The following is a 26625-nucleotide window of genomic DNA, read 5'->3' as shown; positions in this document are numbered from 1 at the left end:
CCATTTCCTACATCATTTTCTCAAAGATTTTCCCAATGTCAGCTGAGACTTCCACTAAGAGGAACACAATCTCCCACAGTAACTGAGAGAAATCCCACCACGAAGAAAATGGTCTTTTTCCCAATTATAGCAAATGTTGCTGTGCAGACTCAACTACTTCTTCGTCTGATGTTAGATTTTGTTTCTCTAGAGCTAAACACTTGGAATGTTTCTCCACCACCACTGCCATAGGCTACTTGAGATGACTCTGCAGAGGAGGCAGGCACTATGCCCAGCTGGAGAAGACTCATGCTTCTCTCTCTGTAGCAGGAGGATGAAGTATGAAGTATTAGCAAGAAGAGGATAACAGAGACTGAGAAAATATATAGTGGGTAGCAAAAGTGGGTAGAAACATAACAGATGTAAAACCAGGACCTAAAAAGTAGGTTCTTCCACTCCTTTTTGCTTGGTGCAGGAATCCAAAGTGATTTTAAAATGAATTTGTTCCTATCATATGTGCCAAATGTCACTCACTGCCCTTCCTCCTGATCACTGAAAGTTGCCCTAAATCCACCAGCTTCTCCAGAGCAACTACAACAAGTGCTGGATAAAGATCTTTTCTATTTGAAGCTCACTCCTAAGATATATATATCCTCTACCACTTCATTTATAGGAGCTTGCCATCTATTTCCAACTCTCAGGGATAACTACACACAAACTTTCTTCTAAGTTAGAAGACACATATTGAGCGATTGCAGGTTTTCTTGAAAAATGTTTTGCCATAGTCGGATCAAATAATTTTAAGAGCATATATAACCCTTGTCACAACTTGCAACAGAAAATTATCCAACCGTTATCATGAAGTTTATTTTTCTAACCTCTACTTGATATTATACCATTATTTAAAGCACACAAGCCAAAAGTCTGTGAATGTAATGTAATATAAACAGTGAAATACTAAATCTGATGCATTGCATCAAAAAAATCTTCTGATAAAGATTAAATGTACTAATAAATCAGAACCAAAGGTTATAACGTGGAAGACGAAGAACCTGCTTCTAACAATACATGAGATCACATCATACCTCTTTGGGAGAAAATAAGAGGAAGGATAATGGCAAATCACAACTAAAATTTAAAATAGTCCTATATTCATATTAAAATTAGTACAGTTCAATTAAATTAGAAATTTATCATCAAAAATAAACACACAAAAATGAATTAAGATAACTTACGTAAGAGAAATCTTCAGCATTCTGACAGAGCAGCCTGGGGAAAACAGCCTGTCGCTGAAATCTTTCCTCATTTTCAAAGATGTTCCCATACATGAAGCCATTCATCATGGTAGAGTGCGCATGGATGTCAATGTAGAACTCCAGGTTAATCTTCTATTAAGGGGGAAAAAAGCAGATAAAAAATAAAACACCAACAAACCACGAGATAAATCATAACTGTGGTATGTAGGTTATGCCTTCTGTAAATCTACTACTGCCATCCACAGATATACCCATGTTGCCAATGCCGGGTAGCCATGATAAAGACACTCTATTATTGCATCCAGCCATCACACCTTCTTACAGAACCTTGACAGACATTTCTCTATCTGTCCTGAGCAGGCTGAAACATTTATGCAGCACAGGATAACATGCAAAATAAAGCTAAGGCATTCTTCTTTGCATTGCCACAGGGTCAGTGCCATTGATAAAAATATGTACCTTGCAGTTCCAGAGCAAGATTGTTAAGGCATTACTGCATGGCTCTGTGTTACAGTACACAAATCTATCCTTTCTGGAAGTTCAAAACTGTGTAAGTAAGAATTCCTTCAAGATTTCCCATGTAGTTTATTTCTGTTTATAAAGACAAATACCACAAATTTCTAATCCTGCTTTACACATGGAAATTTGTTTTACTCTGCTTTGTAGCATCCAACAGGAAAAAAATATCATAATAAAGTGCTGTGAACGCCTCTGCTTGTAGCAACCCTTGCCAGTAAAATGCAATGTGCAGCTCTCCAGACACATCTGGTCTGCACACAAAAGTTGCTCAGGCTACTGGAGAATACTGAGCTACATATCACTTGAATGTATTACAAAAGCAGTTCATGTGACAGCAGTGTCAGCTCTTCTAGAGAGTCTCTAATGAGGGGAGAACATCATTTGGTATGTGATACTAATATGATACAGATTTACGTTCCCTTGGCAGAAAACCAATGTACAATACACACTGAATGTTTAGTTTAATTAAACAGCCTAGAGAGAGTAATACTGCATCTTATTAAGCCTCTCCAATGTTAAGATGTTAGCTAAGGCAATATCGATATCTGACCATGCTTCATAGGAAAAGAACATTTAATTGTATTTGACTCTAAAACAATAAATTGTCTGCTAGTGCCAAAACATTTTGCTGTGCTGTAGAGGACCAACAGGGCAATAAAGCATGCATCTGCAATTTGGAAATATAGCACTAAAGAGAAAGATTAGCATCAACAGGATGAAACACCACATATGATTTTCTTCCACTCCAAACATGCACAAATTAAAAATTAAGATTGAATAATGTTGGTTTTTTTTTTCCATGAGATAATATCCCCATCAGAAACAGCATTTGTTGAGATCAAATGTACACCTCTCCATCACCATAAAACTGATTGTGTTGTAGACTTCAAACAGTGACTTAGCGTTGAAGGGAGGAGATAATCTAGTTGCAGTGGGTATTTATAAAGCATGAACGTCCTTCACAAAGAAGTCAGTGACCTAAGACATGTTTATTCTAGAACAACTAGAAAGAGTTCTTCATAGGAACATAGTTAGTAATATAAAATAATTGAGAAGCACAGCAAGATATACCATAGACTAGTATCATTTCTGTCTTAAACAGCACAATTAAAAGCGCTGGCTTAGGTGTTATAATCTGTGCTGAAGTATCATATGATACTTCTTCATCCATAGTTCTCAAAAGAACTTCCAAAAGAAACAAACAAATGCACAGAAGCACTGATCAGTCATACAACTTTCCATGTGGCTATTAATTCTGTGATTCTGTGATTATCTGGCAAAAAACCCACACCTGTAGAGTATGTGTAAGTGGAACCCCAGCTTAGCTTTGATTTGACCAAGTCAACCAACCTTACACAGTATCAATAGACAATTTTCCAAAGTCTCTTAGGATTCTTACTAAGAAGTTACTGGTAAAGGTGTTCAGGGGAATTTTAGGTAGTCTCTTAGCAGTACTGAGGTTTTTTTTAAGATCTGTCTTGATTATCAAAAACATTTTATGGTGGTTATTATTTGTGAGCAAACACTGTCAAAGAATCATAGAATTGCTCAGGTTGGAAAAGACCTTCAAGATCATGAAGTCCAATCGCAACCTTACCTGTTCCTGCACAGGTACCACCTTGACCTAAAGACTGAATTTCCGGATTGCTCATTTGGAAACCATGACGTTCAACATAGAACTCATCACTTAGACAGGTGATCAAACATTTATCCATCTTGAGCATTCTCCATTATGGAACAGAATGACTTGGTCCACTGTTAATATATCACGGGTTCCTAAAGGGAAAAATTCTCTTATTCAAAGGCATAGAGATATTCTGGCCTCCATGTGGTTGACAACAGCTTACCACTAGGATATTAACTCGAAGTAACTACGCTTGCAGACATGTTCTGCAGAAGAAATAGGATAATCTGCAGAACAAAAATGAGATGTGGTGAATTTTAAAGGGAAAATGAAGTCAGTAAACGTACATGTCTGTTCAAATGTGCAGACATGAACACACTTAGAACATAATCCAATCTAATCCACTGTTGAAACCCATGGACATTTGACAGTATCCACTCAGCAGAACCCATCCTGGCTATGGCTTCTAATGCAGTAGCATCCACAAGTGAGAATGGGAATAAAGTTTGATGTGGCTCAAACTCCGATAGTTATATTTGCTTCAGCTTTTAAGCAGAAAATAATGAATAACGAAGCTCAAACATTTCCGGCTGCCATTACTGCCTTCTCAGAGACTACAAGTTACATCCTACAACATTATATTAAACTCATCATTTTCTGCTTTAGAGGTGGAATGCAAAATGATTCAGATGCCTTATAAGAGTCATCTATCAATTTAATTCCCTCAAGTGTCTTTTCTTTGTGCTTACAAGCAGCAGCAGAGAGCTTCTCTCTCATGCTCTCTTTTTTAAGTAAACCTATAATTACCTGGATGACCCGAGCATACAGAGTTGAGAAAACAAATGCAGCTCTGCTATTTCTTTCCTCTGTGTGTCAAAACACTCACTAGATTGACAACGATTGAACCCCACTTCCTAGAAAACAACAGTTAACATCCTCTGCTTTGAAAAAAAATGGTCTTTGCCTCTTCTTGATGCTTACTACATAAAAAGAGAGTAAATGAATAAGCAAACAAATTTCTGCTCCAAAGTTTATTTGAATCCCTGCCTTTATGACACATTCTTTTCACTGTTCTCTTGGGTCAGAATAAAACTTCTGACAGCTTGAGAAATGCACATACAAATTAGGGAGGGGAAAATGAAAGAAACCATGGATAGAGAATGAAAACTCACATTCACTGTTACGATGTGAAACAGTACTGAAACTGTAAACTGGTGTGTGATACCATGTGAAGTGTTTTAAGAAAGTGTTCTCACTTGTCTGAGTATTAATTTCATTAGTCAGATGCCTTTAGAAGGTCAGTAAGGAGCAAAAGGAAAGAGTGATGTTAATAGCCTGTGCCAATATGACCAAAATTGGATTTTTGAACAGTACAATTATGATTCTTAAGAAAATAGAAATAAAAAAAAAATCAATAAAGGCTGTAATAAAAAGATAAATATGCATTGAGCCCAGAACATGGGCCACTAGAGAGGTAAGTGACGCAGGAAAAAGCCAGCTCTGTCCACCAGCTGTCACTCCAATATGGATATTATTAATTTTTGGACATAGCAATTGGTTTAGACACAGTCCCAAAGCCTTCTTTAGTCCAATATATCATACAGGGGATGGGATAAACTCCTTGCAGTGTTTTATGCAAGACATTAAAACCATAGCTTGTCGTTAGTGGTAGAGGACATAACAGCCTCCAGGCACACTGTCCAGCCTTACTGCTCAGTCACTGTTTGAAGCAAATAGACATATAGCAGTTGGCACCACATAAGGAGTTTGTCCTTTTTTGGTCAGAAGGGATTCAGAAGTTCTGAGAACACCTGCTCTTTGAAGTTTCCTCAGGTTTAGAGTCTCTCAAAAGAAAATTGTGCAAAGATCTCACACATATGTCTTCAGATATGTACCATATAAACCCCATGATAATATTTTGGCAGCTCCTACATGTGATACCAAAAAACTTAGGCACAACAAGCTAATAAGACAAACCAAGGAAAACTGATTATTCAGCATCACATGTTCAGCAGCCGACATTCAGCTAGAAGCCATCAGTCCTTGCCTTCTCAGCTACAGGGCACTCTGCCCAGTGCCCTGATTCACTCTAGGGATGCACAACACCCATCTATCACTGACTACACAAGAGAACATCAGGCAAATTTTGGGTGGTCTGGATATGATTCGTATTTTCAAACTTCCCCTGAAATATCCAGATTTGGATGAAGTTAATTGTGCTGAAATCACTTTTCTTACTTCTACCTTCTTACACATTTCTCCGTAAACCTGATAAGGCTAGTATAAAGCCTCAAAAAAAAAAAAAAAAAAAAAAAAGTTGATTCTATAACTCTATAACTTCTGGAGCAAGCGATGCCCACAGTGTCTTCTCCAGTTCTGCAAATGATACATGTAAGCCATGCATTATTAGAGGTACTATTTCAGAGACATGCCACTACCCCTTTGTAACCACAGAGGCAACCTCATCTTTCCCCTTCCATTCATCACCACTGTGCAACTCTATGGCAATGGCAGCAATTATTTACATAAGCAATTAATAGTAGAAAAGTGGCTTACTATTTTTAAAAAACTTCTAAACGTCTACATTTAAAAAGTATCTCCTCTTCTTGCTTCTAGTGAATGGGAATATGTCAGTTCAGATACACTCTTATTCTTACTGACATCAAGCACAGAAGTCAATTTCTCCTTATTCTTACAGATATAAACCTTTGCACAATCTGAGAATGTCTTAAGTGTTCCTGAAAAACAGCTTGCAAAATGTGCATCAATGTTTGAGTAATCTACTAGCAGTTCTTCATGATGTTTCATTCATTTCTTTTCAGATTGTTTCAATAATGTTCTGAGAGCTGTTGTTTTACAGAGTGGACTAGTCCAAATCAGCTGTAATTTAGAAGTCATTATTTACCCATCTGATTACACGCCAATTTCTCTATCTGAATGATACTTCTTAATAATAGGCACAATCTGACATGAGTCAAAGAGGATAGAGACTTCTGTTGGCTCCGTGGATTCATGCAGCAAAATGATGACATGTCCAACAAGACTGCTACCATCATACCTGTCTTACAAAGAAAAAGATGTTTTTATTGCAGAATAACATAGGGCCTCCTTCAGTGAACTTGAAGCCTAATGTGGTATGCCCATCAGTAGGGCTGAAAGGAGCTAAATGTGTGCTTTTAGACCTGGACTGGGCAGTCCGCAACCTGCATATTCTGATCCTGGCTCTTCCTCTATCTACTTGTTCCTCTCACCTGTCAGTGCAGATAACAACACCTCCTGAGGATTAGCTGACGTTTGTAAAGCATTTTGAAGGTATAAAGCATCACCGTGAGTACAAGTTAAGTGTTAATTCATCTGCCAGGCTGATTCACTCTTTGACCCCTCTGCAGAGACTTCCAGTTAGTGTCAGCTCTGGCAGTTTTTGCAATTCAGGCACCTGTCCACCAGCTATGGGATGGAAGCCAGCAATTCACACAGGACGCAGAGAAGCCGTCAGATGGTGGTAACATTTGGTCACGACAGGGCTGAATTGGATTTGAAAGGGTGACCTGGAGGTGAAAGGCTCTAGCAAGAAGCAACTGCTGTTCAAATGCATATTAAATTAGGAAGGGGCCAAAGAGACAATTTTAAGACCCAGATCAAGTTTAGACAAGATTTTTGAGTCAGCTGCATAGGAAATTCTTGTATAATTTTTACCCTCGATGAAAAGGAATCAAGAGATACATTCTTTCTGGATTTTGGGCCTGACCTCCAGCAAAAAATGTGATGGGTAACTCAGAACAAGGAGAGTCATTGTTCTGTCATATCCTTTCTGTCTCCTTTATACAGGAACAGACATGCAAATAAAGCCAGAGATACGGGTTTTGACCTCAGCAAGCTCTGAAGACTTTAGTAGCCTGCATAGTAGGAATAAAGCATTGGGATTGAAGTGGTTATCAGGCCATTACCTCACACTAACAGTACAGGGCCAGCTGAGATCATCAACAGCTCAGACCTCACTTGCATGTCTGTACTTTGCATCCATTGACACAGAAACCATACAAGATCTGAATCCTCTGTACCCCTACTGGAAATCCTGCTGTGCTCACCTGTCTGCAGCAGCACTGGCGCTATAGAAAAAGAGCTTTTTGGAAAAGGGAGGGGGGAAATTATGGTGAAAAGAATCAAAAGCCTTTGGGGAAAGGGAAAGAACGATATAAAATAGAAGGAAAATTAGTTTAAAAAAAAAACAAACATTGTGACAGCATTGTTATTCTGGCAATTAACTGCAAAAAAATTGAGTTACAAAATAGAAATATCTAAATGACCATGTTGTCACTGGGTGATCCAGTTTGACTCTTATCTTGTTCTTCAAGTTTTCTCAGTTGAAATGTTCCCAATAGCTGTATCAGGGAATTTAATACTCCTTAGTACTTTTCCTTAGACAGTTGCTTGCTGTGTAACCAAGGGCAAGCCATGTAATGTCTTTAGGCTTCATTAGTTGCTGCCTACACCTCAAGCTATATTAAGTTCAAGAGTTCCTGTTCAACTATTCACTTCTTAGCAGTGCTAATATTTTTCTATTTTACAAATAACTTTTAATTATACTGTCACAGAACCTTCTGACCAAGGTACAGAGTCTTTACTTTTCAAGTACATAAATAAGGCCAAAAGACATTGCCTGCCTTCTCTTCCAATTACAAAGGCAAAGATAGATTCAAAAGTGATGGCTAGGAATTAGGACTCGCTGTCCCCTAATTTCGTAGAGACTGATCAAGTCGGGCAAAAATACATGTAAGCAAATCAAATTTTCTAATGACCAACTTCTATTGCCTCTCAAACAATATATGGTATTACTCGTTATTTCTCATTAAATAAGTGACAGCTGGCAGAGTATAAAGTCATCTGGCAGAAGACCTAAGGCAAACAAAATAAAGTACTTTTAAAATTACCTTTTACCGCACAAATCACTGTCACCAGGTTTTGTCCAAAACACAAACATCAATTAGATGATGAATTCAGAGAAAATTATTCCATCATCTCATACAAAGAAGTGAATACAAATTCTCAATCAGAAAATCCTCAGATGACATGTTGCCAGAAGCTCTGTCCTATTCTTCCAGTCTGTCCCTTAGTATCCACAATTTTAAGCCATTGGATACAGAGCCAAATAGACCTTGTATGTGTTGCAGCATCACTGTTCTTATTTTCCATTTAGCCTTTAATTTATATTACAGAATATGACTTTTGCAGATCTTAGAAAGTTAATGCATTGCTTGTTCATGAAAAGCATGCAAACAGTCCTTGAAGACAGACCGGTGTGTAGTTAGAAAGAGACAAATACATCTGTATGCAAACTGCCAACCTGTCCAGTCAGGTAGAAGGAAACAACGTGAGATATGTCATTCAAAGCCTGTGTGGCCACCTTCTTCCTTGGGAAGCAACAGGAAGGCTACAAATGGACACTGTGCATGTGTTCTGCTAATGATGGACAGCTGAACAGCAAACTAATGATCTCTCTGTCTTCCTGGCACAGCCTCACCACAAGCAGAAGCCATCCATAGCTGTTAGTCTTATTCTGTTCCTCTGAAAGTTGTCTTGTCTTTACTTGCACTCAGGCCAGTGACAAGTACATCCAAGGAAGAGATAAAAGTGAAAGCTGATACACAGAACATAGGGACACTGGAAGAGATTAGGGACTATACAGGAGCCATAGCTACTTGTGGAGGAACAACAAGCTAATAAATAAATAAATAAATAAATAAAAAGAATTGTCCATGACATTCTCTTGTTGACCCAAGATTCATTCGCAGCTGGTAGAATAGGTTTTCCTGAGTTTAACAGACTCAGAGGTAGCTCACCCTTACAGATCAGCATAGCATTTCACATCAAACTGTAGAACATTTTCTCCATGCTTTACACCCAGTGGTATTTATTACCTGTACAATGCTATAAAAGTTAAAATGTAATGGCCACTTTGGAAGGATCTGCTTTTATGACTAAAAGCACAACACATCATGCCTTTTGCAAGGCACTTATCAGCATCAGATGCATCTGATTTTTTTCCCTCCAATATTCCCCAACCCACATTGACTGATAGGCAACTGTGCTGCTGCAGGCAATACCACCTTGTGTTCTGCCCATCAAACCAACAGCAAGGCAACTGATGGAGGCTATAAGTAAAGCCATCAGATCTCAAAGGAAACATGTACCCTCTAAGCACATATTGGGGACTGCTATACATGCATACATACGTACATATATAAAAAAAACTGATTCCTATAGAAAGAATACACAGAGTAAAACATTTGGGACTCACAATTTAACACAGTGGCATAAGAAGTAATCAGGGAGATAATCTGAAGAGTATTCACTAGGGCAGGGCTAAACAAAGCTATAATAGCTCGTAAGAAGAGTATTTCCCACCCTAGAGAATAGCAGCTGCTGACATTCACAATGGTTGACAATTTGCTCTGCATTATGTGTATAGATCAATGTTTGATCTCTCCTAAGCTATCTAAACCATGTCTCCTAAAACTATTAGCACTGACGGTCCACGTTCTGATTTCAGGTTGAGTCACTAAACACCAGACTGACTAGCCAGTTTATGATACACTGTACTGACTGCTTCAGTCGATTAGCTCTGCAAAACCATGTAATTTGGGTTTGTCAAGCTATTCTGAAAGATATAGACAATTTTGGTAAAAGAAAAACCCTAAATATGTTGTTATCAACTTGGCCATCTCACTAGCATGTAGAATCAAATCTGAATCAAAAGTGATGCTTTCTTCCCACACTGGGCTAAGGAGCCAGCTTCCTGCTCTAATTAGGTTTGGAGATCTGAAGTCAGGCAAATCTGACTAATTTTTACTTGCTGCTGTCTTATAATCCATTCCTCCTCGGTCTAGTTTGCTGCATAAATATAAAATCCCAACAACAGATAGCTTTCACTTTTTGGTCAAGCAAAAAAATAAAATGTTTTTTGGACTCCATGCTGCCTCAGTAATCCCAGGAGTTTCTTCAGCACATGAATGAAACCAATGAAATCAGAATCAATGTGGTGGTTTCTTCTCTGATCACTGACTATGCAGGGAGTGAACAGTGACCGCACTCCTTATGTAGGCTCCTAGATTTACTGCTGAAGTTAGAAGTTGTTAATTCTTTGTTACTGATTTTTTTTTCTCCTACAATCATGACGATATGCCTGACCTTATATATACATATGCCATACTATATATAGTTTCAAATCAGTGGTCAAGAAAAGGGACAATAAACAGTTCATTGCAATGGTATCAGAGTGTTAAAGGAAAAACAGCAGTCAGTAATATTACTAGCACTTAACATTGCATACTAGCTTTTTCCTTTATGATCATTCCACGAATTGACCCAACCCTTATGTAGAACAGAGAATAATACTTGATTACAAGGAAAGAAATAGTATATCTCCCTCTGAAAAGCTGGAAACATCAACAAAACACATTGCAGAATAAGACGTTTCTCCATAAATTAATGAATGACGAATGAATTATTTATGTGACATAACTGCTATCTGCTTGTTGAAACTCTATTGAAAATACAGAGAAGTCACATGTGCCCCGTGTTTGTCATGTAAAAAAACACATCAAAATAGTTCCAAAGGGCTGATCTCCCTTCCCTAAGATACATCACAGGCTCTGCTAGCCAGAGGAACCAGAGAAATGCCACAAGGTTTACCCTGTTATTCCAAGAGACAAAGAAACAAGATGGAACCCAAACATTCATGACTTAGCTTAGTGAAAGTTCTCTGGAAGCAGAAAGCAATCACATTAAACTTCAGCAGACAACTCATGGGTAAACCAAACTTTTGGTGAATTTGCTCTGTTTCTTTATATTTTCCCCAGCAGTTTGGTCCCCTCTATGCTCCCACACAATCACACTGTGAACAGAGAAAGTCCAGAAGTATACTTTAATAAAGCTCCCCTTTCTCCCAAGAACATCTTCCCTTCAATTTCAGATTTCTCTGAAGGGAGAAGATTTCTGCTATCTCTGATGGTTGGAACCTGATCCTGTCATCATTAGCTTTCCCAGAAACTCTTCATTTGTTTAATGCTGGTCTGTAATAAGAGGCAGGAAGGATAGTCATTTTTATAGCAACTACCTGCCAACAGAATTCATTTCTTTATCCCTTCAACATCTCACATCTGTCCATGTCTCCAGGCACTAGTGGAAAAAGCTCTGCATTAGTTATTTTTATTATCAACATAAAAATCTTTCCATTTATTTATTTATTAAGAAAAAAAAAAATCCAGCTATCTACAAAACTCAGTTCATTTTGTCCTTAGGCAGACATTTAAAGCTATCTGCCAACTTCTTTTCTTAATAACAAAATAAGCGAAGTCTTTATTACACAGAGTGTAACAAAATATGTCCAGCTACATTTACCCAGCTTAGACATATGCCATCCATTTATCAGGCAAGAAGTCTGTGACTGAAAGAGGAAACACCTGATAAAGAAAAGGGGCCCATTTCTGAACCTCAGCTACAGGTGAGCGCAGATGACGGTGCTGAGCCTCAAAAATATGTCCTGTCCTGATAGGTAGCCAGGTCCACACTGCACACTGGAGCAGGGACAGATACCAAGAGTCCAGAACAGTCCAGTACAGACCTGTTCATTCAGAGTGAGGAGGGTTCAGCCCTGTGACTAACCTGCATTTGGGACTCAAGTGTGCGTATCTGCACAATGCTACACCAAACGGCTCCTCCCGTTCTTCTCTAACATAGCAGAGAAAGGAAAAGCTTGCAGAGATGTTGGGAGACACCATCACATCCTCAACCACCAGCTCCTCAGCCTGACCAGCCCGCTGTCAGGCTGGGACTTTGCTTTTGCTTCTTGACAGCATGACATGATGAAGGCTGAAAATATGGACATGGTTTAGTGGGTTATATTGGTAATAGGAGGATGGCTGGACTGGACGATCTTTGATGTTTTATCTAACCTTAACAATTCTATGATCCCAAACCATTTAAATTCCTTGCACAAATGTCTGTTGGACTCTGATATGAGAACATGGTAAGTGATGGGAATTGCACATTCTGTCCAGAATTTTGTGGCCTACTTCAGAGTAAGCAGTCCCTGAAAGGCAGGGAGGACTTGGAGCCCTAGCCAGGTTATGTGTCAGAGCTGCCGCATGAACTCTTTCTAGGCTAGTGACTGGCATGTTAAACCCAAACAGCACATATTAAGTTGACACAAGATGAAACACATTAGGCAGATGGCATGTTTTCTCTGCGCAAGCCAGCAGCGGAGTATTTCCTCCTAATGATCTCCTGTTCCTGTTCTCACAGCAAAATTAGTTTTAAAGGAAAAAGAAACAGAAAAATACATAGCATGATGAGAGCAAAGATTGCTGTCTGAAAAATACATCAACAACAACGAGAAGGATTTTATTCTTTCAATTCCATGGCTTTTATTTATATATATATATTGTTTATAAAAACAAACACCCTATTTAGTCAGACGTGAAAAGTCAAAATTTACATTTAAATGGAGGCATTTAGGTGTTTTTTTGCCTCTCATCTCTTGAATGCAGAGTATAAAAGACTAAAAACTCTCAATTTTCCTAAATGGAAGGATAGCAGGAGAATTTTGCATTCTGAAAGTTATTTGTTAAATGAGCAATGTTAAAGTCAGCAATAACCAAACCCTACCTGATCAAGGGGAAAGGAGCACTGGCTATTAGGCCTGATGGGGATTTACTCAACAGCTGAGACCAGCAGAAGTTGTGTTCTCATTGTGCCCCGTCCCCAAAGAGTAAATGATGCCAAATATAGCTCCCTGAGAGCAACATCTACATTTTCAGATGTACAATGGGTCACTATCCAACTGAAAATCACTGCAATTTTAGAGATTTCAGAGCTACAACAGCACAGGTTTCATTGCTGGAACTACTGTGGATTTTTCAAGACATGAGGTGGACTGCTTGCAAGAGAAAACAAGACAACCTAGAACAAGTCCATAATTGCACTGTATTAAAGCTATTGTAAAATAATGAAAGTGGAGACAGATACTGTGATGGCCCTAAAGCTTGTCAACAGTTAACTCTTTTTTCTCTTCCCATTTCTTCCTGGCAAGGAAAACGAGTACTGACTCTAAACAGTCAATCAAGCAAATACACTGATAAATAACGTGCACAGAGAATGCCAACCCAGTCCATGGAAAGATGCAGCACCATTTTTAACCAATTTATCTCGCTGGAGCAGCCCAGCAGTAACAGATGATGTACCATAGCAGCTCATTCAGTCCAGAGCTGGATTGCCACTCTCTGGCTTTTTCTTAGATGGAGCTGATCCACAGTGTTAAAAGGATACAGACAAAAAGAAACCTCATCATTTTTAAAACCACAGTTAACCACAAATCCAGTCACCGTTCTGTGGGGCTTTACATCAATTGTTTTTAACTCTCTCTTGTGTGTTATACTGAGAGAGACTCATACAAAACAAATGAAGAAAGAAAGAATAAAAGAAGAATCACAGAAATAGTCTGGCTGTATTTTTAAAAGCAGAGGAAACAGTACATAAATAGCTGGAAAAGGCACACATACAATCTAAATGCCTGGGAGGTAGGAGTGCTATCGCTCATGTACCCAGCACTAGGATATCACTAACTAACTTGCTCTTTTTAATGTTGAAAACAGTGTTTCCAGTCCCCCAGGACACTACCCCTAGCACTACTTTACTACTGGGAAGTATACTCTAATGTTCGTCCATCGTGGCATTGGCCCCTCCAGCTCCTGTTTGTGAAGGGATAAGTAAAATATAAAGGACTGAGAACATCTTAAACTTTGACTCTGAATTTAAGCTAATCTTGAGACAAAAGGGTTTAAAGTGAGCCGGAGAGCCGTAACATGTCTTCAACCTCTATCAGATTTCTCCTCAAACAACCACCAGCATCCCCTCTGAGCACCCTGAGACCATCTGTCCTGCTCTAAGGAGTCTGCCTAAGAAATAAAAATTCCTCGTCTCCTTCTCCAAGCTCAGGTCTTTATAGCTGTGTCCATCCCTGTGGTACCCTGTGATACTTTCTCTAGGCCTGTCCCCACTCCAGCCAAATATCTAGCATGGGTGGGCCCTACCTGTGCTCCTGGTTTCCTTTGATTGGACATCCAGAGGTGTGAGCAGAGGTTCCAAAGGACCACCACGAACCCACCTGGGCTGAGACCTGCCCTGAAAAGAGTAGACTGCACAGATGTGGGTTTTGCTTATTTTGTTTGTTTTCTAACACCCACAGGACTTTGTTTTCATTTGTTTCTCTACTTCAGATGGCAGCACTTCAAATCCATCCAGTTGCCTGCAATCTTCAAAAGCAAACAAAGTCTGTTGACACTATGTGGCAGGTTTCCCAGAACCACTGTCCCTTCGCTTTGATGAATGAGCTCACAGCCACTAGGTATGCAGTCTTTCCAGACACGTAGGTAATTAAAGCCTACCTGGTATTTTAACCCAAAAATGATGTATAACACTGAGAAAATGTTGAGATCTGTATACCATTAATATGACTCCATCAAAGGGTAATGAATACTGTAATGCACCTTAGGAAAACAGTTACTGTTCACGGACACAGACATGTTTCGCTTCAGAAAAACCCTTAGGATGCAGTTTTAGCCTCCAGAGTGATGTCAGCTTGAAACAACCCTGATCTTAATATCATGGGATCGTGTGAAACATATCCTGCATTGCCATCACTTACCATGACCAATTCTAACAGTCCACAAGGTCTGGTGTATTTATACACACTTCTGTGGCATCCATGCCCACAACGTCCAAATATGACATCTGTTAATTCCATGCTAGTGAACTCAGCTGGACAAGAGGATATAAAATAATATAAAATGTCAGCTTTCATGCTATATGGATTAAGCCAGCCATGTAATCAGACAGACTTTATGATGGGCATATCATGGGTAAGCAGTGATGACAGAGTTTATCAGTTACCAAAAACCAGTAATGCATATGCTTGATTCTGTCTCTGTAGGAGATTTTCAATCAGCAGTCCCTAACTTAGGCACATGGTTATCACAGCTGGTGGAAACGTTAAACCTTCTGGGTTACCTTCCAGCTCCAGCAAGGTTTAGCATGCCCTTGAATTAACCTTGAATCTTACCCAAGGGAATAGCTGTGCAGTAAATTGAAACAGGCAGCTCCAACCAGCTGCAAATACACAGGGATTGGGACAGGGCAAGGCCAGTGGAGACTCAGCAACAAAGCTAAGGTACAGCTGTCTACCTTCTGCTTGTCTGCTCGTGTACTGCATTATGTGAGTCATCAGGCTGCTGTGCTCCTTAAGGCAATGGCAACTGATCTCCAAAGGGTCAGGCATCACCTGAAAGTGAATTACATTTCACACTGAGTATGTAACTTCTTTGACATGACTTCTCTGCTGGCACTGCACCACCCTAGTGTGGAGAAATACATGTCAGGTTATGGACTCACTATAGAAATCCCTCCTATGTACTCAGTTCCTCTGTATTCAGTTGCTGGGAGAAAAGCTACATGACAGGTCTGAGTCATCTAAAGTATTCTTCTTGCTCCCGAAGTATTTCCAAGGTTTTTTTTTTTTGTGCGTGTCATTTTTCCCCCCCAGCAAATATTCTTATATCCATTTTAATAGCCAAGCTGTGGGGAAGACAAGCATTTGGAAACGTTTTTCAAAGAAGAATGTCAATTGCATCACAGCAAGTGGACCAGCTCAAAGATACAGAGACCAAAGATACACACAATATAAGCACCCACCAAATTCAAGCCATCTTCTGTGCTAGCATGCTGAATATGTACTAAATACCACCACAGTCAACACTGTGATTGGCCACTTGATTACTTGGAAAAAAACCCCAACAATACAGACCATCATACCATGCTATACCTTTTCATTTTCAGCAGGGAGGAGTTGTTTGCTTTGTTTTTTAAAAGGTTTTCAAGTTCCCGTAAATGTCATTGAGTTGTGTGCAAGGCTGTGGCATTTTGCTCTCTCTAATACCAGGAAATTCATATACACATTTGCAGCTGTTTATCTCATAAATACAGAGCCTGGATCAAAGCACTGTGGGAAAAGTGGATTGTTTTTACCTTAACTTTTCTGGAACTCAATAATATCATCAGTTTCTCTTTGTCTCCCACTTCTATTTTGTCTTAAGGCTCTGCATCTTGGAAGACTGTGAAGCTGCTGTGTGATTTTTATCTCCATGATTAAAGTGTTACACTTTATTGAGCTCTTTGCATCAGCACCAAAATCTGCAATGCAGGATTTTACATAACACTTCATTTTCTCCTCGCACCATTACTGTTATTAACCTGGTGGCAATAAACAGAAAATACAGTCTGGCTCATGATGTACTCCTGAGGTTTTGTTGTTGTTGTTGTTGTTGTTGTTGTTGTTGTTGTTTTTGTGCGTGCGTGTGTGCATAACACAAAAGGAAAAAGAATGGAAATGAAAGAGCGTCTACCCCATAAAAGATTGGGAATGTCTGCATAAACCTGCATTTCCCTCAAAGAACAATTGCAGTTTTTCAGAGTTAAAAGAGAGATACTGTTCCACAGCATCTGTGTGCAGAGGATTCTTCTGAAACAAGAGATCAGAAAATAAAAGAATATCCAAACAACATCAAAATTCTCCACCTCATTACAATTCTTCATTATGCTTCTCAGATGGAAGATTTGACTGATAGTCTGCTTTGGGACTCTGCACCCCAATCAACCCAAACACGCCAGTGTTTGAATTATGGAGTTCGGAGAACACAAGATCTGTCAACAGCATGGCATAAGGGTTTGAATGGAAAGTCAAGAGCTGCATGTGCATGCCATCACAGGTGACCTTCACAGTCCATCGATGGATGGAAACAGAATGTGTCACATATATGAGATCTCCGAGTACCAAGGAAAAGAGTAGGAGTCAAATATCCACATGTGTAGGAAAGTGAGTTACCAATAGGGATCCTTTTTTTGCTGAAGTGAGAAGAGACCTGTTGTTTCTGGAATAGAGGCTGAAAGCAGGGCTACAAGAGCCACGCAGAAAGAGATGGGTCATCTGTGACCAGCTGGTCACCAAAAAGCCTCATAGTAACAGAGAGAGAACAGGCAGAGATAAATATGCCAGCACAGGGAATTAGCTAGATAAGCTTGTCAGAGAAGGAACATTCAGGAGCACAGCCACTTTTGGTATGAACAGCAGCGTTTGGCAGCTTAGGTATCATTTTCGGGGAAAACAAAAATAAGGAGGAAAACAAAAATAAGGAGGGCACCTTGCTCTTCTTCTCTGCCCTTCAGATCACATACATGCTTGTTTTAAAGTCCTGAAGTGGGTGGAAGCAGGGAGAAGCCTAAAAGTCTATTTGCAACCTGTCTTCAGTTGTTCCTACTGCTCTCCATGACCTGTACTATGCTACAACGTGCACACAAGGCATTTCCTTGCAGGAGCAGTTAAGAAAGGTGATGAAGATTGGGCTGAGTGGTATTGCTACTCCTCCCATCCAACAGATTGCTTACCCTGAGAGGTTCTGGTTACTTTTTGAAGGATTGTTTTGTTGTTTTCTTTTAAACCAAAAGAAAGCTTTTAGAAAGCTCTCCAAGCTTCTGCCCCCTACTTTTGTGGGTTCCTGCTCTTTAGTCTCGCTATTTATTTTGCACTTGCTCTTTACTCATAAATGCTGCAGTTTGAAATATAGCAGAACATTTTTCAGTCTGTCAATGTGTTGTTTGCTGTCAAGGAGACGAAATGTTACTACTTTCCTCTGGAGAAGCTTAGGACATGATGGATGAAATGTCACAAATAATTAGACTTTTCTTATGAATTACATTTTTTTTAAACTTGTGTTTTCATGTCAACAGGTATGTTACAGATAGGCCGCATGAAAGGACCTGGGGAAATTTTAGTTCTCTGGAAACAGCAGTAATGTAATATCTGCTAAGCCAAGGCACAGCTCTGGCCAAGACAACCTTTAAACAACTTCCATTATGAAAATTCTGGGCTATGAGAATCTGAATCCATCGGCAAGAACAGAAAGGACCAATCCAGTTCTTCAACAGCATGGACATAACTGTGAACGTAAAGGTTTTCTGACACAGTGTGACCTTCAACCCACCCACTCCAGCATCTTGTTTCTGACTGTGATCATTGGCAGCACTGTTAAGCCCCACACAATAGCAAATCCACTGATAATCTAAATAACTATGAGGCTTGGAGGGAATAAACAATGCCGTTCACTTTCACACTTCAAACAGAGATGTGCTGCAGAGAGGCAGATATTCAGATTGCATAGCATTATCAAGAAGACATGTAGAAATCCTACAACTCTGAACTCTGGCTTGATTATCATGGCTAATCTGCATTTCATGGATAGGACACACAGCTGTGAACATCCCCAATATCTGCCAAATATCTGAGGATGCTGAAGAAAACTGCAGGAAAAAAATATCACAGGCATTCACATCCTACTTCATTATTGTTATATGAGTTTCTAAAGCTCTCATCATTTTAATCTCTAACTTTATAAACTGCCAGTTGTTATAGTAGGTAGGCAGTAAATGCTAGATCATACATAACACTGCAGCTGAATTACTGCTTTGAAATCTTGTATCACACGCAATGATTTTAAATTGCTTGCTTTGCTAGAGAGAGGCTCAAAGAATGTGAAGCCATGACACCTAAATCACACTAATCAATGATGTAAATCTTAACTGACAGAATGTGTCAATAATCAGGAAAGCTCTAGGGGATGAAATCTTGGAAATTACACACTGCTTAGGTCTCCCTTCCATGACAAACTTATTGTCGTTTATTGTAGAGTCATGAAGAAAATACAAAGATTAGCAATAAGACAGAAATTACCCTTTGACATAGAAATAAATTATTACTTCTTATGTACAGCAAAAATAAGTTTCTGCATACATTTGCTAAGTGATCTCAGCTGATTAGAAATTACTGAACTAAAATGGAAGTGTTGCAACGAACAACCTGAAAGAATCACTGGAATGACTGCATGCACATATACACGTGCAGAGGGGAGAGGGAGATGTGAGGACCCAATGTTCCTAAATGGAACACAGTTTGCATGGGACTTCCAGGTATTTCAGGTATAAATTCTAGATACCGGTATTACTACAACAGGGCCCGAGGAAATACACAGGTTGCTCCAAAAGTGGTGCCTCCTATTTATGTCCACAACAACTACAAAAGATACAAAAAGAATAACAGCACTGTTTGATAGAGCAAATTCTCAGCTATAAAACGCTATTTTGCAACATAGGCACAGCTATTAGTTCAGCCTTTTCACCAGCAATGAACAACAGCCTGCATGCCATGCTTGTAAAAATCTGCACCACCAGAGATGACCCACTGTCCCTGACACCACTGCTGAAATGTACCACTCACTGCCTCATGCTCTTATCACCTCCTGATCTCCATAAACATTCACAAGCACCCATGAATGTCAGTGGGTGCTGTTTTTTCTGTGTGAAGGAATTCAGTGTTTCCTTTGTCTCACTTCCATGTCAGATGCCATTCTGTCAGTCTGCCCCTCTGCTGCCATTTGTCACAATGGGATACTGGTAAGAAGTTTCAACCTCTACTGCCATACCACCAACATCCACCTCTGACACTGTGGGCCAACATAACAAGACAGGGAGCATTACTTTCAGAACTCCCCTCACAGTTTTCTAATGCCAAAGCTGGGGGAAGTGAGAACATAGAAATGTTGTTGTTTTTTTTTTCCCTCATCCAAAGAATAGGGCTGAGATCATTACCTCATCCCTAAAGATGACAAACAACAGAAAAACATTGCTTCCCCATGGATAAGAGAAAAGAAAGGGACTGAATACCCTCTTGACTGTGTCACTTCCTTCCAGCAATACCTAATGGGATTCTCTGTTGAGTTGGAACCTGCCACACATCCTCTACATCAAAAGGGACCTGCCTCAGACCTTCAGGCTACCTACTATGGTAGGCAGTTGCTTCTGAAAGTGAAAGTCCCCATGACTACCAAAAGTCACCTATTGCTCTGTGAAGAGCTTCAAAGTTGATAAAAACCATCACAAAGCACTTCTTTTACTGCTTCAGAACTGTTTATAGTCTAACAGCCATGTGAACATTTATCAAAGGGAAGAGTTAAGTGCTTGTGTTCTTTTTCTCCCTTCGTACAGCCCATCGTAACATACATCATGTAGTAGCGGTGTATCCTTCCTCTTCCTTCCCACTACAGCTAGATAAGGCTCAAGAACAGCACCAAATTTCCTGCAGTGAAATCATATCCCAACGTAAATAATATTGGCTCACACAGTATTGGCTCTGTTCCACACAAGTTGTGATGAGGACAAGGCACCAGCTACCTGGGAGCATACCTCTCAGGACTCTGATATTTTGTGGATTCCTGTGGTTGGTTTCTGACTCATCTATCACACACTGAAGGTTGTACTCCTGCCTCAGTGCTTCAAGGAAGCCGCTCCGCTGTTTCCCAGCCAGCAGAGATGGAAGGGGCAGGAAGCCTCCATATCATGAAATGATACGTGCACTGATTCCTCAGCTCCACCACAGACATTGCATCTGACCTTCAACAAGTCACTCAAGTTCCTCTCAGCTCCCACTTTTATAACAGTGTTGCCGAACACTTGTCTGTCTAATCTTCATAAATCACAACCTCCTCCTGGAAGACATTCGCTCATAGTGTACGGCAGGGCAAGTTCAATGGGATGCTGATCAGAACATGAGCTCCCAGGAACTGCTGTACTACAAATAACCCATGGTTACACAGACCTCAACACAACTCCCGTTCATTGTGTTTCTGGAGGGAAGAGCAAGAGTTATTATAATAGGAATATCCAGATAACCTGTTGTGTGAAAGATGCTGTGTACTTAAGAAACTGCCCTTACTTGTATTCAATGCTTTGTACCTCAGGTTAAATCAATGCAGGAAATATTCCTTCTATTCCCATATCTCAACAACAATCAAACAAAAGGTCACACAATATACCATCAATAAAATAACATCTCTTGAAAATCAGTTTTGCCCCACAGTTTTCGTGAAGTCTAATTACTTTTGAAATAGAAGTGTCCTTCTTTAACCCTGTCAAGAAGTTATAGGCACAACGTTCAGCTTCCATTTAAAAATCAAAGCACAAAAGGGTAGGGAAAAAAAAAATAATCGCTAACACAATGTCAGTTGGGCTGTACAAAAAAGAACATGGAGATAAATGTTATCCTTTTTAGTTTGCTACCAAAACAGAAGATATTGAGCTATAGCATGACAATCAAATCAAGTACATGTATGCAGACAAACTGATGAGTTGAGTCTCCAGCTCAATCCAAGCTGGAAAAATGATCAGAGGGGTGGGGAAAAAAATAATAAAGCCGTTAGGATAAATGAAAAAATAAATAATATTTCTTACATCTTTAGGTTTAAACACATAAAATAAACTGTTCCTGGAAACAGGAGAAAAGTCTGGGGGCTGTTTTTTTTTTTTTTTTTTTTTTCCTGTTAACATGGGATTTTTATTCTGACAATTTCTCTTTAATGTTCCTTGAACATAGGCTACTCAGGCTGCACATCAAAAATATACTGGCTTGGAGTTTAATTTTGGGACATTTAACATTACGTTTTCCCAAGAAATGGCTGTTCTTTTCCTGAATTTCATGGCTCATTGAGCTTTCAGGTAAGAGATGGTTTTACAGGGATATGTCTCTGTACATTCTTTACAGTCCTTATAAAACTGCCTGGCCGGCTGCAGCACTCTGATTGCCTGGGGGACAGTTGGCAGGGGTAGGTTAATCCATGTGACCCCCATAGTTCAACTGAAACTACTGCAAACTTTATAAAAAGCCATCTTTATTTCCTTGCCGTCCTCTCTTCAGTTTCCAAGAGATACCCAGGCACAAACTTTCTCAAGGACAGCTGGAAACAAAGAGATAGGTGAACACAACGTGTTTCTTCCTGGAAAAACATGCACAGCAGTATAGACAAAGATTCCAGCATAACCATAGATTTACAGTCCCTTAGGTAGCAACCCAAGTGAAAACTCACATATGGCACGAGTGTAACAATTAGAGTTGTGCTGAACTGTATTTCTGTACCAACAAGAAATACAATTAATCTGCTAGGAGGGGTGCATTACTAGCTGGTAGCTGTCCTTTCTAGAAATGAAAATAACGTGCTTACTTTTTGATGGAAATGACAAGCAGATGCAATCCTTTCCAGGTTATCCTTTATCCTACATGGTAGTGCATTTGACTTTTAAGCAGACGATGGGCTATCTATCATAATTATTCCAACCTGGTGCAAAAGGGTAACTTCACGCTGCTCACACACCTTTTCTTCCCATCCTCTGAAGCAGCATTATTCAGATTTGCTGCCTGAGCCATGGAGCACTTTGCAGCTCTACCCTGCCTCCTTCCCATCTCTTAACACCTCTTCTCCTATTCCTCCCACCCCTATCAGCACCGTCCCCCCAGCAGAAATTGCCACACATCTGTACAAAGGACAAGCAGGAGAATAAGGTGACAGTTCTTTAAGAAATGCATAAAAATGCAAATTAACAAACACCAAATTTGCTGTAAACATTAAATACTTCAGACATGAAACCTTCTGTGCTACAAGAGTGCTTTCAGCATTATCTATTCACAGCAGTTCCTCTGCTCCTGAGGGTCATAAACACTGAGAGATGGAGCCAGCAAAAAAGCTCTAGTTGAAATTCAGCTCACAGCAAAAGCAATTTCCGAGTGTGCAAAGTGCTGTCAGCAGGCCTGATGTTTGTGTATGAAATATAGACAATATGACTGGCCCATCGGCAGTCACTGTCAGCCTGATGGATGGTGCCTGAAAAGAAGTAAAGCGGCTGCCGTTAGGGCCCAGTCTATCAGATGCTTGATGGAGATTCGGGGGCTTAATAGAGGTAAAAGTTTCTTCTAATCGGACAAAATTTCCAGCGGTGATCACAAAGAAAATAAAAGGGATAGCAATGCGATACGAGGGCACAAGCAAGGCTTTCCCATCTCAGCCACAATACCAAGCACAAAAGGAAAGCAGTGCAGTCTCAATACCGAGCAAAATTGGTATCTCTGGTCCTCTGACCTTGAATGTCCCAGAGCAAATGGGGCAGCCCTACAGCTCGTTGCATGCCCAGGTGTCTTCAGGGCTTCGCCACAGCCCATTCTCCCTGGCAAAATGATGTCAATCAAAGACCCGTAAGCAGGAAATGTAGAGACTGCATATCAGGCGCACAGCGTGGATCAGAGAGCACAAGTGGCAGTCAGTTAATTATTACCTGTGCCAAGAAACCATGAAAATCCAAAGGCTCTGATGAAATAATGTTGACTATCTCAATAAAGCCTGAGTGGTTTGGAATTAGAAGTGAGGTTGCTTTTCAAAGTTCAGCTGCAAGCATGTATCCAAATTATATACAGTTTGAAGCTAAATTAGCCCAGAGCTTTGATCCATCCCTATTTGCAAAGTCAAAGGAGCACTGACAGCTCTGTTTTGGTTCCTTCAGATACATGAGAAGGGAAGTTCACAGCAAGGGACAAGAAATAATCATAGCAAGTTCAGTCACGGAGTCACAGAATCACTAAGGTTGGAAAAGACCACTAAGATCATCTGGTCCAACTGCCAGCCCATTCCCCCCATGTTCACTGGTCGTGTCCCTCAGTGCCACATCTCCATGGTTCCTAAACACCTCCAGGGACAGGAACTCTATCACATCCCTGAGCAGCCTGTGCCAGTGAACCACCACTCCTGCAGAGAATAATTTTCTCCTAATATCCAACCTGAACCTCCCCTGGTGCAACTTAAGGCCATCACCTCTCATTCTATCACTGTTAACCTGAGAGCAGAGGCCAACCCCCACCTTTGTACATTCTCCTTCAGGGCACTGTAGACAGCAACAAAGCCTCCCCCTGAACCTCCTCTTCTCCAGACTGAACAATCCCAGGAACTCAACCAATGCTCAGTTTTCTTAAGCAACATGAATTAAATCAAAACATACAACAAGAAATTCAAAGCATGCTAAATGGGAAACATTTTAAGTCCATCTAACATTTTGGAAGAAGCAACATATACGAACAAAAAAACTTAACCTTAAAAACCTTCATTTTCAGTGAGACTTTTTACTTTTGACTTCAGTTTTAAGATTCTTTTCAATTAGAAATAGAGTTGGGAGTAGCTGCTGGGGCACGTAAGGAATTGAAAAATGGTCATTTTATCTCAGAAATGTTTAAAGTAGGTCATGCTCTATCAGGAAAAAAAAAAAGAAAAAAGAATGTTTCAACAGCAGTGGATGCTGCAATACTTAACTCCAGCACAGAAGGACAGAATGCACCTGCTTAGTTCCTACCTGACTTTCCAGAAACAGCCTACAGCTTACCAGTGGTTCTCTCACCTGCTGCACACTCTCTAGGAACGGAGAATTTCTCCCCTGAACAGTCTCTCCCCAAAGAGAGATGGTCAGAAATAGATCTATCCCTGCTGTCAGACCAGGGTATGGATTTGAGACAATCCTCTTGGTGTTTTTGCACTACTCAGTGGGTTTTCTCCCGTGACCCCAGTTTATTCTGCTTCAGACTTAGCTGGGTATTCTGCATCCCAAAGCTCCATTCCAGGATTTGTCACAAGGGCTGGCAATTTCCTATTTACCAAACATACGCAAGAGCACACAGAATTCAGCCTGGTAGCAAAGCAAGCCCTGACATTAATATCCTTTAGCACCGACTCCAGAAGAGTTGCTAACAGTGAGCTTAAAAAAAAAAGAAAAAAAAAAAAGATTGCTGCATCTTTAACAGGTTTTAAACCAAGCTTCTTTACCTTATTACCAGCACCTGATGAAAACGAGTACCCTATTGAACTCACCAGCGGGCCATTACAAGTGTGTCAGATTATATTAACTAGGCAATTAAAAAAAAACACCCAACCAGCACTAACAAGGAGCAGGCAGCACAGCACACAAGGAGAGCCTGTCTGTCGTTTTGTAAATCCCCAAATTAGTTTTGAAAGGCCACTTTCAGCCTGGAGTTAAGGCCAGATTTACCCTCTGCGCGTCTGCAATTGGCTGAATCTCCGCAGTAACCTGATGAGACTGATTATCTATGATAAGTGACTGACATTGGACTGCTGCCCACGAGGCGAAGGAATGAACGTGGCTGTGACCCCAAATCAGGAGATTTTCTGTGGTCGGCTCACATAAACTCCTAGAAAAATTATGTCTTTTCATTCCGTGCAGGAGATCAAATAATTAGGCAAACAGATGTGCACATATTAATAACAAAAGGTGTCTGCGTGTGGGGAGTATCCAACTGCAAACAAGCCATTTATTTTAAGACTAAAGTGTTGCTGAAATTCCCAGTCAGAAAAAGAAAGAATGATTTTTAAGCGTGGCATGGGAGGCATTTTGGAGTACTGGGGGGTAATTTAAAGCAGAATATGCTTTTTTGATGAGACTGCCAAAACCGAAATGCCTCTGGATAAAAAATAAAACAAAAAAAAAAGTTAATTTACATACAGACAGAGCTGTCAGGCGAGTCGTCAGCAGAGAGAGGGATAACAAGTCTTTGGATAACAACTCCCTTGTTAGGAAGATGGCAGCCAGAAGCAGGATCAAGGGAAAAGGAAAGTCACCATGCAGATGTTTTAAAGGAACAGTTAGCATTTTCTGCGGCTTGGGGGGCTAAGCACTGCGTCTGCCTTCTCAGTGCAAGCACAGAAACCACTTGCATGAAGTATGGGTTCATAGCTGGGGGAAATAAGAGGAGAGTCCGAGCGAGGAATTATGGCTCCAAACTCCAACTCTCAACTCTTCACATATTTGCGCCATTGCAGAAGGGGCAGAAAGGATGTCAGTGTGGGAGCTGAGTCAAGTTTTCCTTGGCTAAAATAGTCTGAATTAATTTAAAGAAAAAACAGATCAAGTTACAAGCCCTTTCTAAGAAACCTCAGAGTAACCTACACACAGTCCTTGAGAGCAGCTGAATGAAAAGTCCATGATGAGTAATACAAACGAAAAGACCCAGTTCCCCCGAAAGAGCTGCAGAGAGCAGATTTCAGGGCCTCATCAGCACAGCAGCTATTCTTCGTCCCCCACTGCATGCCTGCTACCCCACCAACAGCACAAGGACCACTGATATTCAAGGTAAGGAAGGTGTCCCCAAAGTGCTTCCAACTATCCACATGGAAAGTCAAGCAGGAAACAATATATTTAGCACTGAAACTAACAGAAATTCAGCCTCTGACAGGGGGAGCAGGTTCAGCAGCAGCCTGTATC

The 26625-nt window shown here is 40.2% G+C and overlaps 1 protein-coding gene across 2 annotated transcripts in view; it reads right to left on the bottom strand.

Moving 5' to 3' along the window:
- Nucleotides 1-26625, bottom strand: part of BEND5 (BEN domain containing 5) — an 851759-nt gene that overhangs the window by 97455 nt on the left and 727679 nt on the right. The window contains exon 10 of one of the 2 annotated variants that reach the window (XM_048944758.1): nucleotides 1215-1367. In XM_048944758.1, coding sequence (XP_048800715.1) covers nucleotides 1215-1367 — 153 coding nt within the window. The remainder of the gene's footprint in view (nucleotides 1-1214; nucleotides 1368-26625) is intronic. The other variant, XM_048944759.1, reaches the window with a different exon arrangement.

Source organism: Lagopus muta, chromosome 5 (genome assembly GCF_023343835.1).
Source record: "Lagopus muta isolate bLagMut1 chromosome 5, bLagMut1 primary, whole genome shotgun sequence".
Taxonomy (NCBI): Eukaryota; Metazoa; Chordata; class Aves; order Galliformes; family Phasianidae; genus Lagopus; species Lagopus muta.
Note: the sequence above shows the minus strand (reverse complement) of the source record. Positions and strands in the feature narration are given on the sequence as shown.